At 37.0% G+C, this 18,058-nt stretch overlaps 1 protein-coding gene across 1 annotated transcript in view; it reads right to left on the reverse strand.

Annotated features, from left to right (window-relative positions):
* The window catches only part of LOC115430142 (macrophage mannose receptor 1), a 54,462-nt gene extending 47,600 nt beyond the window's left edge, over positions 1 to 6,862 (reverse strand). Inside the window, exons 1-8 of the mRNA XM_030150038.1 lie at positions 6,783 to 6,862; positions 6,453 to 6,572; positions 6,265 to 6,366; positions 6,024 to 6,182; positions 3,976 to 4,058; positions 3,695 to 3,839; positions 2,634 to 2,678; positions 2,372 to 2,539 (exon numbers count right to left, since the gene is read on the reverse strand). Of these exons, the coding sequence (XP_030005898.1) occupies positions 2,372 to 2,539; positions 2,634 to 2,678; positions 3,695 to 3,839; positions 3,976 to 4,058; positions 6,024 to 6,182; positions 6,265 to 6,366; positions 6,453 to 6,570 (820 nt within the window). The 5' untranslated portion in view covers positions 6,571 to 6,572; positions 6,783 to 6,862. The remainder of the gene's footprint in view (positions 1 to 2,371; positions 2,540 to 2,633; positions 2,679 to 3,694; positions 3,840 to 3,975; positions 4,059 to 6,023; positions 6,183 to 6,264; positions 6,367 to 6,452; positions 6,573 to 6,782) is intronic.
* Positions 6,863 to 18,058: the final 11,196 nt, after the last annotated feature.

An 18,058-nucleotide genomic window follows, 5' to 3' on the forward strand; every position in this document is an offset into this window, starting at 1 on the left:
TGTTGTCTCGTGTTGTCTCCCTCTAGTGGCGAACAGTTCAAATGCATGGTCACCTGATCTCAGAACTTTTCTTTTTCAAGGACCAAGAAAGTCATTTCACTGAAAAAATTAAATACCAATCTTGTACATTCTCCAATTTTCATTTATTTTTATATTCAACTTTATTACAGACATAACTTTAAAGACATTGTTTCTGCAGGTTTCACTAAGTTTAATTTAAGACTTAGTGTAATTCGACCTCCTCAGACCCAGGACATGTCAGCAGTACCAGCTTTTTTGTTCTTATTCAATCAGTGTCTATATTGGAAACATCAGGATGCAACAGTTTTTTTAGATGCAGTTTTTAACATTTTTATGGAATGTCCTTTGCAATGGACAGTTTTCTTTTCTTTTTTTTGTATAAAGTTGTGAAACTCTTGTCCACAAATGTGGACAGAAAAACCAGAGCAGGGTCTGAGGAGGTTAAGACCCATTTCATTTTTGGTTATTTGCTCGTCCATAATTGCATATAAAAGAACAGAGCAAAAGCTAGCTCTACATGCAAAGTCAACAAATCACATTTTAATATCATTATTTCATATTTTCACCCGCTATTACTGTTGGTATTGCATAATTTGCACTGCACAGTTAATGTTTTTATTTATTTTTTTGATTAAAAAGAAACCAAAACAGACTAATTTTAATGTAAATGTAATGTTAGACCTTTTACCCTTTAACACTTAACATGTTACAGATAAACATACAGTCTGACACTAACTTTCAAGTGTCAACACAAACTGAAATGAAGTTTAAAAAAAAGATTCTAAAAAAGCGTGATGTAACATTCATACATGCTGTAGTGGATTTTAGTGGTTTAGTGTAGCAGCACAGCTTTCCTCTGAAGCCGACAGCTGATCATCTGTTTCATACAAAGTAGTGCACACTGCCTGTTGGTAAAACTCAGATACAAAAAGTTTTCACCTGTATTATCTCACTTTCCTGTAAACAACACTTACCTTATATACATATGTTTTACCATATGTCTGCAAATACAAGTTTCAAAGCAACTTATATATGTGAATTACTGTGAATATATTCAACTGTATCTATGCACTGATGGAATACGATGGAATCTAGGAATGAAAAAAAAAAAAACATATTATGATTTTCTTCATTTAAAAAAATTGTGATTCAAAAGCTCACTAGCAGTGGCTGGGGATTACTTTTTGTTTTTGTTTATTTTCTGGGTTTTTTTCATTTTATTTTATTTTATTTTTTTCATTAGTATTATTTTTCCTTTTTCTTAATGTGCTAAGATGTTGACATGCGTCTATTCATACAACTTGTCTGTAACAACTGAACACCTGTGCACAATGTCCTGAAAAAGAAATTTTAAAAAAGATTTTGATAAAAAATAAATAAATAAATAAATAAATAAATAAATAAATAAATAGTGATGCACTTTAGTAAAAAATTTTATATAAGAGTAAATAGAATGGAAAATGTATCTAAAATAGAAATTATTAAGCGAAAAAATTTCGGGAGCCTGTCAAAAGAGGTGTAAAATAAATAAAAAAAGTATTAGTATAAAATATTAGTTAGAACTGCAGAATGCATTCCTATGTTAGTCTTGAGAGCTTGTTAATGTTGCAATTTAATTCTAAAAATCAGATTTAATTTTTATTCCCACAATAGTGATCATTTTTAAACATTTCAGAGATGTTATTCAGACAAACACAAACATTATATAATCAGACATCTAACACTTTGAAACTAGAAAAGCGCTCAGAGAGCGCAGAGCTCTGCCAAGGCTGTGATCCACTAAAAATAAGAGCTGGACTTTGGACTTAGACCCTTAGCATTCATATGATCGTCTTTTTGCTCTATTTTGGTGTTTGTTGCATGTCAATACCATCATTTGTTCCCTTGTTAGGATGAAAATTCCAAAACTCCACTATTTTTTCCTGTTCTGAATCATGGTTTCCAGAAATTTTGTGAGGATCCAGATCAATCTTCAGTATCTTGTAGAACCTGTTGGGACTTACTTAGTATTTCTTTTTTTTTTTTTTACCATGCACTCTGACCGTTCATTGTGCAGTTCCACATACATATGTTGAAAATATCCCTGTCTCCCAATGATAAAGAATCCTTTGAAAAATTCCTGGATCCAGACAGTGATCCGGATCATTCCCAAAATCTAAACATTTGTTACTCGTCCCATTTTGGACATTTCCTGAAAATTTCATCAAAATCCGTCCATAACTTTTTCAGTTATGTTGCTAACGAACCAACCGACCAACAAACACACACACAAACAAACCCTGGCAAAAACAGAACCTCCTTGGCAGAGGTAACAAATATGACATTGTCAGCATTTGGCTGAAGGTCCTACCTTGAATGAAGGCCTGCTCAAAGGGGTCAGTGATACTGATGAGGTCTCCCCCCTGGTTGACGCAGTCGGCTCGAGCCTCGGCCCACGTCCTCATGGACAGGTAGTTAAACAGGTAGCAGAAGTCATTAAATGGATCTGGAGTCCAAGAACCGCATTTCTCATTCCACCCTGGAACGAATCCAAACACACCAGCTCACACGTGCACAGACAGACGCATGTTTTCATGGTTTCAATGGAGTGACTGATGTGGAATAAGGTGAACCTGGTCCAGATGTGGGGGGCTGGGGAGGAGGTCCTTGTCCCTTAGCTGCAAAGAGCAGAAACATAAAGAACATTTTAGAAATACAATAAAGATGAATTACAATAGAATAGAACAGACTTCATTGTCATTGTGTGTTCAGTGAAATTAGGTGTACTTCTCCAGTCAATGCAACAATATTAACAAAACCCCAGTATGACAGAAAATAAGAATAGTGAATAGAAAATTCCAAAAACTAAAAATAAGATTAAAAAAAAAAAATAGAATATAAATTTTACAATTTTACAAAGTAACATAAGAATAGAATAAAAAATAAAAATGGACAAAATATGAATACATGCAAATTTACAGTATTAACAGTATGTGACCGTATGTATATCTGTGCTTCATTCAAGATAGTTTTGCTTAATTCAAGCAAAAAAAGCTGCCAATGGAACAAGTGAAAATTATCTTTGTAAGATTTCTTGAAATAAGATTTTCAAGATCTATCATCGAAAAATAAGTTCTTGTATCTTATTGAAAAGTTACTCTTGTTAATACACCATGCTTTTTCTGCTTAAACACCACCTAAACTTGTTGCTCTGTGTCTGCACTGCAAAAATCTAAATCTGACCAAGTGTATTGTTCTCATTTCTTATCAAAATGTCTCATCACACTTTAAAATCAGACAGAATCACCTAAAGAGGAACTTTTCACTGAGATATATGAACTTATCTTTAGACCATACATCTTATTTCAAGACATTTTACCAAGATCATTTTCACTTGTTCCATTGGCAGATTTTTTTTTTTTTTTTTGCTCAATTCAAGCAAAAATGGAACAAGTGAAAATTATCTTGTTCAGATTAGTGTAAATCAGATTTTCCAGATCTATTGTCTATAAACCAGTTCTTATATCTCACTGAAAAGTTCCTCTTTAGGTGATTCTGTCTGATTTTAAGTGTGATGAGATGTTTGGACTAGAAATGAGACAAATACACTTGGTCAGATTTCGATTTTTGCAGTGAAACAGGTCACACAGGGACATGGAGGAAAAAATAAAAACCTGTGTGGAGAACATCAGACCTTTTTTGCAGATGAAATCCCTGGTGGTTGTGCAGAAATCGTCGTTGAGTTTTCCGGGGTCTGGGTGGTTCATCCCTCGGAGGTGAACGCAGTCCTCATTATCCTGCCAGTTGTCAGGCTGGTTTTGTCCCCAGGGGAGGAAGTCCTGAACCCAAAAAAAAAAAAAAAAAAAAAAAGCTAAATTCTCCTCATCATGACGTATTTATATGAGACCACACAGAAGACCACAGGACTGGTGCTCTGGTGCACAGCCTGCATGTGTTTGTGATTGGTGGGCTTACGGCAGGCGTTCCGTCGGTGTACACAAACTGGTCTTCCACCTGGATGTCGTTCAGACCCACCCAGGCTTCAGCTGGCATGTGAGCTGCACAAAAACATTCACCATCAGCTGACTTTGACTGAACGTGGACCTGTACTGCTCCTCATCCACCCTTGTCTCGTGTGTTTTCTTTTCTGTTTATGTCTCTGCCTTTTTGCTCGAGTGTTTGTCCTTTGTTTACCCTTTTGTATTGATTGGTCAGTCCCAGTCTGGTCCCTCCTCCCTGTCCGTTAAACAGGTCCACAGGACGGTTCCATCAGTTCTGAATAATGACTCCATCCTTTACCAGCTGAATTTCAGCTCCTTTCTTCTGGACTTTGGAGGTTTTTAGTCCCAGGTTCAGGACACAGCGTTTATAAAAACACTTTTGTTCTGTCGCCGTCACTGAGCTCAAGCAGAAACAGTGACGTTGCACTGTGTTTACTTATTCTAGTTATTTATTCTGTTTCTTTGCTCTATTTATTATTATTGTGACTTGTAATTTTAAAATTTTGTGTTCTTATCCTGGTTTTTATCCCAGACTGTTTTTATCTTCTTGAGGTTTTTTTTATTGTGTTTTATTGCATCTTGTTTGTATTTATTTGATCTTATTTATTCCTTTTATTCTTTTCCTTCTCCATGCTGCTGTGCTGTTGAACGGTGGAACACTGAGCACTGTTTGTCTGAACACTCGATCTCGTACCTGCCGAACAGGTTCACCGTATGTTTGGTTGTAATGCCAAATGCAATCACTGTGTCTGCAAAACAAATCTACCCACAGGTGGAAATAAAGGAACCTTGAACCTTGTATTAGCTCTGTATCTGTTCCACAACTGTATTCACCCTTTTGTCGTGTGTTTGTTCCTCAGCTACTTCTTGTAAAGCGTCTTTGAGTACCTAGAAAAGCACTGTATAAAACCGATGTATTATTATTACCTCCGCCAAAGAGGTTCTGTTTTCATCAGGTTTGTCTGTTTGTTTGTTTGTTTGTCTGTTAGCAAGATAACTCAAAAAGTTGGATGGATTTGGATTTGGATGAAATTTTCAGGAAACGTTGATACTGGCACAAGGAACACATGATTACATTTTGGTGGTGATCGGGGGGGCGATGACACACTGATCGTCCTTGAGATCCACTATCCTGCATGTTTTAGATGTTTCCCTCTTCCAACACACTGGACGGTCGTTTCAGGCTTCTGCAGAGCTTAATGATAGGCTTATCATTTCAAACAGGTGTGTTGGAATATACATCTAAAACATGGACCAGGATTGGTGACCCCTGCTTTAACCCACAGAGACCCAAACTGCAACTGGTGACCAAAATCATCTACTGATTTAAAATGTTTAACTTCTGAGCCATTAAACCCATCAATATGTTGAAATATTTCAGGTAAAATGCAGTTTGTCATCTTTTCATGGTCATCAGATATGACCCATTTGGATGTTCAGAGGCTTCGTAGTTACCATGGAAACACCATCATCTTCTGCAATGTTGATTTACCAGTAAAACCCATGGAGTTGGATCAGTGACAGTGGATGGAGACACTTGAGTTATGTTCAATTACTGATATTTTTGCTGCAAAATCTTGTTTTTTCTTCTTTTTTCTCTGTTTCAATATAATAACCTTTGAATTTACTCAGAGCTTTGATAAACATCTACATGATCAGTGAATTAAATATAGGGAAATACCTGATTTTCACTAGAACAAATGTTAAATTACAGAAGATAATATTGTAATAAATGGGGATAATTCGCTTAAGAAAGGTTAAATAGAGAGAGAAATTTATTTGGGAGCTGCCACAGAAGTAGCGCTAGGCTGTTATGAGTTAAGGTACTGACATTTTTTTATTTTATTTTTATTTAACCTTTATTTAACCAGGAAAAAGATCCCATTAAGATTAAGAACCTCTTTTCCAAGGGAGTCCTGGCCAAGAGACAGCATGAAATACAACACACAGTTACAACACACAATAATTTACAGGACAAGTCAGCCTATGAAAAACATGGATCCCATCCCATCCTGTGCTCACCGGTCAGGAAGCTGAGCTCCTCCTGTGAGTGGAGGCTGGCCAGGTGACCCTGCTCTTGGGCACAGTGGGTCTCAGCGTCATGCCAGTTCTTCATAGTCTCAGTCTCAAAAGCATAGCAGAAGTTTCCATACAGCAAATATCCACCGTCACAGTGGAATTCTGAAAAAAAAACAAAACAATTCAACGGTTATTATAACAGTCGCTACATATAATCTAAAGAGTGGTGAGGAGTGGGCCGTACCAGGAACCGGAGGTGGTTTGGGGTTCTGTCCACCTGTCATCTCACAAATGTAACCCAGGCTCTTGAAGCAGTTGGTCGTTTCCCATTTTCCAGCATAATTCCCTGGAGGAGAATAAGGGGTGAGTCCTTCTGTGTGGCATTCAAGGCCTCATTTAAAAAGGAATGATAGAGAACATATGAGGTCCAACCTGTGAAGATCTGTCCACAGTCCCACAGGTTTGCAGTGTCTCTGGGCCAACCAGGACCGTAGTTGGAAAACTCTATGTCACTTTTATCCACCCACTTGAAATGCCCGTCAAGGTACATATCTATTGACACAAACCGAATAAGGAAAAGAAATGAAACTCTAAATTCTTAGGTTCCATCAATTGAAGACATTCATTCATTCATTCGTTCATTCATTCAATCATTCATTTATTAATTTATTTATTCATTCATTCAATCATTCATTTATTTATTTGCTCATTCATTCATTTATTCATTCATTCATTTATCTATTTATTCAATGTGAGGAGGACCTGATAAGCCAATCCAAACATCGGGGATGTCCACATTGTGAAAGTCTGGAAGGTACCTATTTATGAAGAACTGTTCTTCTTCACTGGACAAAAGAAACAGGACAAACATGACAGTTGAGACCTGCTGGGAAACTCAGTTCAATATAGATTTAATATGAACTGTAGTTTTTGTAAAGTGCTGTGAATTGTCCTGTGTATAAATTACAAACACATCTGCCTTGCCTTGTTTTTAATCATTAAACCTGTAATTAATCTATTTTTATATATTACAGATTTATATATTAAACTCATGACATACAGTCGCGGAAAAAATTATTAGACCATAAAAGTCCTCAAAAACAATGGTTCTGCAATCCAGTCCCACCTCCTGTGTGTGTCATGTGACTAAAACAGACAGAACAGAAAACATGGAATGAATAAAAGCACTGTTTGTGTCAGAACAATGACACAGATACTGATGGAAGAACTGAAGGGATTTGGGTTTTTATCCAGAAAATATGTTCAATGGACAGATGTCAGCTGTGAAATTCAACTACTATGAGCTGTTTTTGTTTGTTTTTTTTATTATATTTGTCCAAACAAATGGACCTTTAGTTGGACCAGGCATTAAAATGAACCAGAAACTGAAGAAAACAGGGGTGGTCTAAGAATGTTTTCAGCGACTGTAGCACCTGCTGCTGGTGAAAAATGAGTTTTAGCAGCTGATAAGAGACGGTGAAGACCACATTCACTTGTTATCTTTACACATATAAGATGCTGCATGAATAAAAATAACATATTAAAGTTGAGCTGCCCCCCCCCCCCCCCCCCCCCCCCCCCCCCCCGCCTCCCCATGGCTGGGCTGTCCAGAGGTTTTAATGTGGACATGTGTACTGTGCAAAAGACCTTTTTTTTTATTTTTACTTTTTTATGTTACTGTGTATAATCCTGTTTTAAATGCGTGACATTTTGATCTTAAAGGTCTTAAAGTCCTCAATGAAGAATGTGATCTCAGACTTTTTCTATAGACTCTTCACATTTCTTCATATTGCTCTTCACATAGATCACTTCACTCCAGTGTATGCAGTATATATATTTTTACTCCAACACTGTAGTTTAGATGTCTATTTGGATGTATTTCATCGTTGCCTCAAACACAATTTCTGTTTTTGTACATTTGTAAATAAGAAAACTGTGCACACATGCTGTGGTTGTGTCACCACATTCAGATGGACAGTAGAGTTACATGGACTTGTATGAATGTAAAGAAACTTGATTAATATCTGTTTGTATTCGTATGAGTTGACAGCAGCTGGATCGCTGTTTTTGTGGACATTTGGAACATTTGACTGTCAACTTTTTATGATTGATTGTATGTTTGAAAAGTTTACATTTTGTTCTGCTTTTCTAAGATGTCGTATATTGCATGTCATGTGATACTGTGATTAGACTCCATATAAAACCCCTGTGTAATCCTGTCTGTCCTCAGTCTGATGAAGGGCCTCGGCCCCAAACGTCACGCTGTTGAATAAATTCTTTGGGAGCTCACAGGTTGTGCGGACCTTCCTTTATTTTTTTCATCAGTTTTTTTGGGGGATCCTGCACACCTCTCATTTTCTGGATGTGTGTGTCGATCACCTCTCTTCATGACATTTTGTTCTTGCCTACCTGTTTATAATCACCAGGTGAGCCCCGATATCGCCACATTTGGTGTAGGCCTCATGCCACGTTGTCAAAAGATTGAGATTACTGACAAACCAGTAACAGCTGCCGGCGAAGCTCTGCCATCCAGGAGGACAGATGGCTGGAGGGGGGGTCCATTAGGGACAGGTCAGACAGAGAATGAAATAATCCACACTGCATCGAGGATTTTACTCATAAATAATCTACTTACTGTTCAGAGGTCGTTTACACATGTACGGACGTTCATATCGACACACGTGGGATCTCCATTTCCCATGTTCTTCAGATACATCTTTGATTATTGCAGCACATGAACCAGCCTGTGCATCACTGTAAGAAAAAAAATAGGACCAGTGACCCAGTATTTCACCATATGTTCTATCAAGAATCAATACCAAGTTGAATGTGTGAGGTTGTCAGGTTCTGTTCTATGTTTGAGTCCTGTGGTCTGGATGCAGGAGATCAATCTAACAACAGAAGTGGGTGCTACTTTCACTGGAGGAAAACTCAACTAATGAAATGAAAGTCCATATATGACTTCCTATCAGTGATCAATAGTAACTACATTCATATCTCTAACCATTTCCATGTTATAATCCATTACAATATGGCCCGTTAGAAGTAGAGGTAAACTTTTAATATTTCCAAAATTTGTCAAAAATACAAAAATCGAAATATCTCAAAACTGTGAACAGACTTTATAGATATTGTTCCAAGGAAGATGCAAATAAAATTTGAAATTAATCCAACCAGTAGTTTCTGAGAAGATTGTTGAAATGTAGACATTGGTGACCTGAAGTTTGACCCTTCAAGGTCACTCAAGGTCAAAGGTCATGGACCCAAATGACAGTCCATATATGACTTCCTATCAGTGTTTAATAGTAATTATGTTGATATCTGTAACCATTTCCCTGTTACAAACCATCAAAACATGACCCATTATAGGTAAAGGCACATTTTTCATATGCAAAAATATAAATATCTCAAAACGGTGAAAAACCAGTACTTTTGTCTGAGATGATGTTTGAAGAAACTACTAATGAATGTGACTGAAAAAATGATGAAGATGGTGACCTTCACAACAGCTAAAAAAACATCATCCATACTTGCACAAATAATTATTGCAATGCCCTCAGTAATCACAGTGAGATTAGTTGAGCTCTTACATCGTAGGTTGACCTTCAGCCCAGTTTTGGTATGTTATTCCACGAGCGTCCGACCAGGTGAAGTTAGTGTTTCCTGCTTCCACTTGACATGATATTTTGTTGCATTTCTGAAGCGATAAAGATCATCACAATTCAACACAACAGTCACATCAGATATAAAAATATCAACCATTTCAATATTTTTTTTGCAGTGTCAACTTATAAGAGAAATTATCTCATGACACTTTACTTTTAGAGCTGGTCCAGACCAAACTTTTAATGATGTGGAAATTAATGTGCTAATGCTAATGCTAGGTACTGTGTGCATTATGGGTAAAATGTATTGGTTGAATTTCCCTACAGTTCATTTTTTACCTTTAACACTGATAAATAGACCTACTAACAGACACAGGAAATGATTTAAATATAAACATGAAGAAATAAAGACACTGAGTGGTCAAAAGCATGGACATTACCATATCAATTCTGTATTACAAACAAAATTTGAAAAATAAATCTTAAGAGTTTACATAACATATATCCCTCCTGTGCTATTTTATCTTGATTTTCTGACACTGAAGAAATATGTAGTTTTGTAATTCTTATCCTGAAACCACTTTACACTTATATATATACACACACACACACACACACACACACACTTTTATATCTAAATGTAATGAAAATATAGTTAGAACATCTCAAAATGTACTTACATATTTATACAAAAAAACGTGTCTTCCTTACTTTGTTGCTGCTAAAACACTATAAAAGCGTCCTCAGAATAGGAGAACATCTTTTGGACTTGTCAGTGAGTGCTCAGTTTGCAAGTGTGTGTTTATTTTGCTGTTTTTGTTACTGAACACCTCCAACACAAAACATAAAAAGAGTAAATATATAGAATAAACTCCTGCTCGTCTCACCAGTGTGGAAAATCCAATCCACGGGTCAAAGTGTGAAGCATCCAGTCGTGATATAATGTACTGCTCTTCTTCTGCTGAATTCACCGACACCAGATCTCCACCCTCCTCCACACAGTCGCGTCGTGCATCTGACCAGCTCTTGGCGGTGTCGTCCTTCAGTTTGTAGCAGTTGGAGCCATATTGTCTCCAGTCGTTGGATAAGTCACACTGTGGACCAGGATTGGCTGAAAACGACGACAGGAAGCATTTTTTAAGTCCTCTGTCATGAGCCATTGGATCAAACAGGACCGGTCTGCAGGGACTATGTTACATGTGCATTGATGTATTGATCCATAATCTCATAGATAATAAAACCCACCTTCCTCCTGTTTTATCTTTTATCTTAGATTGCATTTTAGCTTAACCCGTAAAGACCCAGTGGTGATTTTGCGGCAGTTCCCGCATGATTTTTTTTTCTCTAGATTTAACCTTTTTTAAATGATTTATCACCATTCATTACAATATCATCCTCTGTGTTTTGCATTTTTTTCAGTGAAAATCATGTATTTCCCTATATTTAATTCACTGATCATGTAGATGTTCATTAAAGCGCAAGAGTGAAGTTGAGGGTTATTGTATCAAAAACAGACAAAACTGTGGAAAAAGTGACTTTTTCAGTATATCATTAACCCTATAACACCAAACATATCATATCTGATACATGACTTTTGAAACCCTCTACATGATCAGTGTGATATTTTTTTTCTTGAAAAACCTGATGTATACAATTAGATACATGCAATACACAGATAATCCACCAGGGGGAGGAGTTCATTGACCACAGGCCTTTAGTGACACTACAAGACTGACATTAATGAAGTAGGAGGAAGAACTGGGACCATTTTGAAAAGGAATTAACAATTCGTTAGACATGTTTGTGTTATGTTTTTGTTTGTTCAAAAATAATAATATTTAAGCATTGAGACCCAATGTATCAAATATGACACAAATTTGAAACTCATACATGGAAAATTGATATTTGGAAAAAATGTTAATTGGTTGTTCAAAAGGACCAATAAAGGCTCCAGTTTCAAAACACTGGAATTTTCTGTCAGTGATTTAATGGTTTCCAGGGTTAACTGAACATAACCCCAGTGTTTCCATCCACTGTCATCGATCCAACTCCAATGGGTTTGACTGGGGAATCAATGTTGTAGAAGATGATGATGTTTCCATGGTAACTACGGAGCCTCTGAACATCCAAATGGGTCATATCTGATGACCGTGAAAAAATGACAAACTACATTTTACATGAATTATTTTAGATCAGTGGATGCTTTTGGTTGGTGGTGGATGTTTAGATTTTTATGGGTTAAAGCAGAAAAGGCTGGGTTTTTTTTTTCAGCTCTTCAGATCCAAAAACCTGCAACACGCTAAACACAGAACAGACTTACGGTTGACGTGCTTGCAGATGTATTTCCTCCTAACGTTGCAGTTTTCGTCATTCCACTGTCCAAAGCTGGATCCTACCACCTGACCACAGTGCTCATTCCCCTCCCAGTTATCAGGCTGGCCCGGCCTCCAGTATCTGAAACAGGAGGAAACGTAACACATCCACGTACCTGCACTGACCACGCCCACATTTTATTTACGTATTCACTGCTTTGACGTACTCCAGGTATGGTATGTAAGGACTGCCATCACTCCACTCCCAGACCCCCTCTGTGATTTGATCATGAAGGCCCATCCAGTAGATCTCAGTGCCTATTTGTGTCCTCACCCACAACTATTAAAAAAAACAAAAACACAGTCAGGTCAATAATAAAACACTCAAATTTGTATTAACCCTATAACACCAAACCTATCATATTTGATACATGAGTTTGAAGCTCTCTACATGATCAGTGTGATTTTTTTTCATGAAAAACCTGATGTATACAATTAGATACATACAATACACAGATAATCCACCAAGGGGAGGAGTTCATTCACCAGAAGCCTTTAGTGACACTACAAGACTGACATTAACCCTTTCACGGATAAATTATGAGAACCTTAGTCAAGATTTTTTTCCTGAGTATTTTTATTCCTCTTCAGGCATGAAAAAAACAGTGCGACTGAATTTTTTTATTGAACCTATTTTTTATGAAGGTAGATTTGTTTCTTTATTGCTCTAACCATAAAAAAGTATTTTCAATAAAAAAAAAAAGCAATAAAAAAAAAACCTTTTCAATCAAAGAAAATAAAGTGTTGAATGCAAAAAAAATTTAAGATCCAAAAAATTGCATTTGAACACTTTTTTCTTTGATTGAAAAGTTTTTTGGGTTTTTTTGAGTAAATTTTTTATTTTTTTTTTTTGATTGAAAATACTTGTTTTTGGTTAGTACTTGTAGCATAGTAAACATACTGTGATTCATTCCACTACTAGAAAACAAAGTCAAATAAAGCAAGTTTGGGTGATTTAACTGGTAAAATATTCAATAAAATAATCAGAAATATGTTGAAAAGTAACAAAATAATATATTACCAAAATTCTACATTCTCTACACAAATGTGTGTCAGAGTGAATCTGAAAACAGGAGCATCATTAAGTATGCTGACGACTCAGTCATTGTCAGCCTGCTCACAGAGGGGCAGACCAGTCCAGTCCTGTTATTAATGACTGTGTCCAGTGTGTGAGGAGTCCGACCTTCACCTGAACTGATCTAAAACAAAACATACGATCATCGATTTTAGGAAAAAACAGGACAGGCACAGAGTCAGTGTAATTAAAGGTCAGACTATAGAGCAAGTGCAATCAGACAAATACCCTGGGACGATAATTGATGAAAAACTGAGTTTTACTGAAAACTGCAGATGTGTGTGTGAACAGGACCATCAGCGCCTCCACTGCCTTAGAACACTGGAACACTTCCACATGGACCCAACCATCTGAACTGTGTTTGATTGTTCTTTTATTACCTCCGCCAAGGAGGTTCTGTTTTTGCCAGGGTTTGTTTGTCTGTTTGTTTGTCTGTCCGTTAGTGTGCAACATAACTCAAAAAGTTATGGACAGATTTGGATGAAATTTTCAGGGTTTGTTGGAAATGGGATAAGGAATGATTAAATTTTGGGGGTGATCCGAAAGAAATCCTGGATTCTGGATCACTTTGAAATTTTCGTTAACATTGTGGTAAATGGGGCCAAAATTTTCGTTTCCCAATATCTCGCTTAATTATTGACCAAAACTCATGAAATTTAACTCAGGAATTGACAATGGGGTCCTCTATCACATTTCAAAGGCTGATCCGGATCTGATCCAGAAGGCGGATTTTATTTTAAAAAATAAATGTAGGATTTGTATCACCGATTATGTGGGGAGTTTTTGCGCTTGGCGGAGGTCTGTGCTCTCCGAGTGCTGTTCTAGTTGAGTCTGTTTCATCTTTTTGTCTGGTGGCGTGGTTCGCTCAGACCTCAGTTTCAGAGAAACTCACTGAGTCAAACAGTCAGATGGTCCAGTCACCTGATTGGTCAGTCCCAGTCTGGTCCCTCCTCCCTGTCCACTAAACAGGTCCACAGGATGGTTCTGATGGTTCCATCAGTTCTGAATGTGACTCCCATCCTTTACCAGGTCAAGTTCAGCTCCTTTCCTCTGGACGGAGGTTCTTAGTCCCAGGTTCAGGACACAGCGTTTATAAAAACAGCTGTTCCTGTCGCCGTCACTGAGCTTAATAAGAAACAGTGACATTGCACTTTACTAACTTATTTGGTTATTCATTCCATTTCTTTGCTCTATTTATTATTATTGTGACTTCAAATTTTTTAATTTTTTAATTTTATGTTCTTATCCTGGTTTTTTATCCCAGATTGTTTCTATTTTATCTTTTCTGGTTTTTATGGTGTTTTATTGCATCTTGTTTTTATTTATTGGATCTTATTTATTTTATTCTTTTCCTTCTCCATGCTGCTGTACAGATGAACAGTGGAACACTGAGCACTTTTTGTCCTGTCTGTAAGTGTGATCAAGTGCCTGTCTTGCATGTTTAATGTAAGTGTTGTTGTAAATGCCAAGACAATCACCTAGACTGCAAAACAAATCTACCTACGGGTACAAATAAAGGAACCTTGACCCTGACCTTGATAAGACGAATACAAAAAAAATATTTAAGAGCCAAAAAATTGCATTTGAACATTTTTTTCTTTGATTGAGGTTTTTAATTCTTGAAGTGAATTTTTTTTAATGATTTTTTTAAATTGAATTTTTTTTTTTTTGTTGTTAAAGCAATAAAGAAACAAATCTACCTTCATAATTTTTCATGGAGTTCCAAAAATGTCCATTCCACTGGACACCGTGTGTTTAATTTTTGAAGCAAAGAGTGCAAATATCAGGAAGTGATAAACTGTGTGAAAACTATAAAATAAAAACATTTTTAATGCATCTGATCGGATGTTTTCTCACATTTTATCATATCCCCAATTTTTATTTGCAGTTGATTTCCACTCAGACATGTTCGTGCAGATCAGGTTTATCTAGAACAGCACAGTTACAGTACTGGTCTGAATGTCAGTGGATTATTATGGGATGGTGTATAGGTAATAATAATAATGGACTGGATTTATATAGTGCTTTTCTAGATACCCAAAGTGCTTCACATTATTGACTCATTCTTCATTCACTCTCACATTCACACTCTGGTGGTGGTGGGGGGGGGCAGACTGACAGAAGTGTGGCTGACAATCTGCGCCTACGGCCCCTCCCACCACCACCACACATTCATACACCAATGTGGGTGGCACTGGAGGCAGGGAGGGGGAAGTGTCCTGCCCAAAGACACAACGGACTGACTAGGACAGAGCGAGATTCGAACCGCCAACCCTTCAGTTACTGGACGACCCGCTCTGCCACCTGAGCCACAGCCGCCCCCCTAAGTGTCCACTGTGTCGGCTGATCTGGAACTAAAACAACCAAACCCATGAATATACAAGAGAACAGCTGGAGAAGAACTGACCACTGGAGTGACCACTGGAGTGACCACTGCATGAAAGGGTTCATGAGGAAGGAGGCCGAACTTTGACAGTTTTGAAAAGGAATTACCAATTTGTTAGACATGTTTGTGTTATATTATGTTTTAGTTTGTTTCAAAATAATCCTATTGTGGACGAGGGCACATGTCAGCTGGGACGCATGTGGCTCCACCAAACTTTTCACATTTGATTACTATTATCTGGTGCAGGACCTAGACATTTACAACACACGTTTGTCTTTTCTTTGGTGAAGACGATCTCACTAAGTTTTGATTTATATAATTTGCGCAATGGCTGAAAAAACAATTATTACCGTGGGTCAGACAAAGACGAGGAGGCCGGCGTGTTACTGAAGGAATTCAGAATAATGACTTCAAGAATTGATAGTCTGGAAGAACAACTTAATAGCAAAGTGGATGGACTTTATAACTCACTGAAGAAGATAATATCTGAGCATTGAGACCTGATGTATCAAATATGATACAAAATTGAAGGTCAAACATGGAAATTGATATTTGAAAAAAAAAAACATTTCGGGTTGTTCAGAAGGACCGATAAAGGCTCCAGTTTCAAAGAACTGGAATTTTCTGTCAGTGATTTAATGGTTCAGGCTTTACAGGGTTAATTTGGTTTTCAGACACATTTTTCTTTTTATTCCTATTCATATGCATCAATAATGATTCCATATAGAGTCCCAGTTACACTTTATAAAAAAATAAACCACATTTTTGTTCGAGCGTGCTTTACTTCCTGTTTTCCTCGTCTCCTCCTCTGTCATCCCCTCATCAGACATGCCATAAAAACTATTTTATAATATTTGATTTCAACTTTATAGGTAACAATGAATTTTGGTAAATGATAGAGGTTTAAGAGGCTCGTTTTTAACGTTCATTTAACGACATATTTTCCCTCTGACTTCAGTTTTCTCTGTTTTGATATCATCCCCTTGTGTGTGTTGACTCACCCTCTCGTGGATGTCCTGAATGCTCATCAGGTTACTGTTCTGCTCCAAACAATATGCATTTGCCAGCGGCCATGTCTTTGTATCAGTTGAAAATAAGTAACATTTATCCTCGTACTCCCTCCATCCGGCCTGACACTGGCAACTGCCTGGAAACACAAAGGACTCGTTAATGAGGTCGACATAAGGTCAATTCAGGGAATTCTTCAGCAGTGTGGAATTATTCTGTCATCAGTGTCATTTCAGTACTGACTCTGAGAAAAAACGGAACAGAGGAGAATAAATTAGTACATTTTCTAAGGTCAGAGGTTTGTGGTTACTTTACTTCACCCTTAAAGACCCAGTGTTACTTTTGTGGCAGTTCCCACATGAGTTTTTTCTCTCGATGAATCTGATCTAAACTCTTTAATTCCTATTAATCCACTAATCCTATCAATCCATGTCAATAATTGCTGTGAAATACAGTTCTTCATCTTTCATGGTCATCAGATATGACCCATTTGGACGTTCAGAGGCTCAGTAGTTACCATGGAAACACCGTCATCTTCTCCAACATTGATTCTCCAGTCAAACCCATGGAGTTGGATCAATGACAGTGGATGAACACACTGGGGTTATGTTCAGTTAATGACAGATTGGACTGAAAAAGTCACTTTTTCTTCAGTTCTCTCTGTTTTTGATATAATAACCTTTAATTTTAATCTGACCTTTTATGAACATCTGCATGATCAGTGAATTAAATATAGGAAAATACCTGATTTTCACTGAAACAAAGCAAAACACAGAGGGTAATATTACTTATATAATTTCAGAAAGGTTAAATTTAAATCATATGGGAACTGCCACAAAGTAGGTCTTTATTAAGCCTTTCTTACTGATTTATCGCTATTTATTATATTATTATCCTCTGTATTTTGGATTTTTTCAGTGAAAATCTGGTATTTTCCTATATTTAATTCACTGATCATGTAGATGTTCATAAAAGCTCAGATTAAAGTTGAGGGTTATTATATCAGAAACACAGAAAACTGAAGAAAAAGTGATTTTTTCAGCAAAATACACCATTAAAACATAACCCCAGTGTGTCCATCCACTGTCACTGATCCAACTCCATGGGTTTGACTGGTGAATCAATGTTGTAGAAGATGTTGGTGTTTTCATGGTAACTACGGAGCCTCTGAACGTCCAAATATGGTCATATCTGATGACCATGAAAAGATGAAGAACTGTATTTGACAGCAGTTATTGACATGGACTGATAGGATTAGTGGATCAACAGGTATTAAACAGTTTAGATCAGTAGATGCTTTTTGTGGTCAGTGGCTGTTTGGGTCTTTGAGGGTTAAAAATCAGACACATGATTCAATTTTTCTAGGATAGAAATGTGTTCTCTCTATATTTCTGAGACTGAAATCCTAGTGTTTGAAAGGGCAGAGTCTGGACCCACGCAGTGAGATGAAAAATGTTTACAAGCCAATTAACTGCACACGTCTGTTCATGTAACACTGATGGAATATGTTAGAATATCTTTTAAATATAGATGTTTGCAGACATGTAACCTCACAATGAATACACAATCTGTAGAAGTGAAACATCAATACG

This window comes from Sphaeramia orbicularis, chromosome 12 (genome assembly GCF_902148855.1).
Source record: "Sphaeramia orbicularis chromosome 12, fSphaOr1.1, whole genome shotgun sequence".
In the NCBI taxonomy this organism is placed as follows: Eukaryota; Metazoa; Chordata; class Actinopteri; order Kurtiformes; family Apogonidae; genus Sphaeramia; species Sphaeramia orbicularis.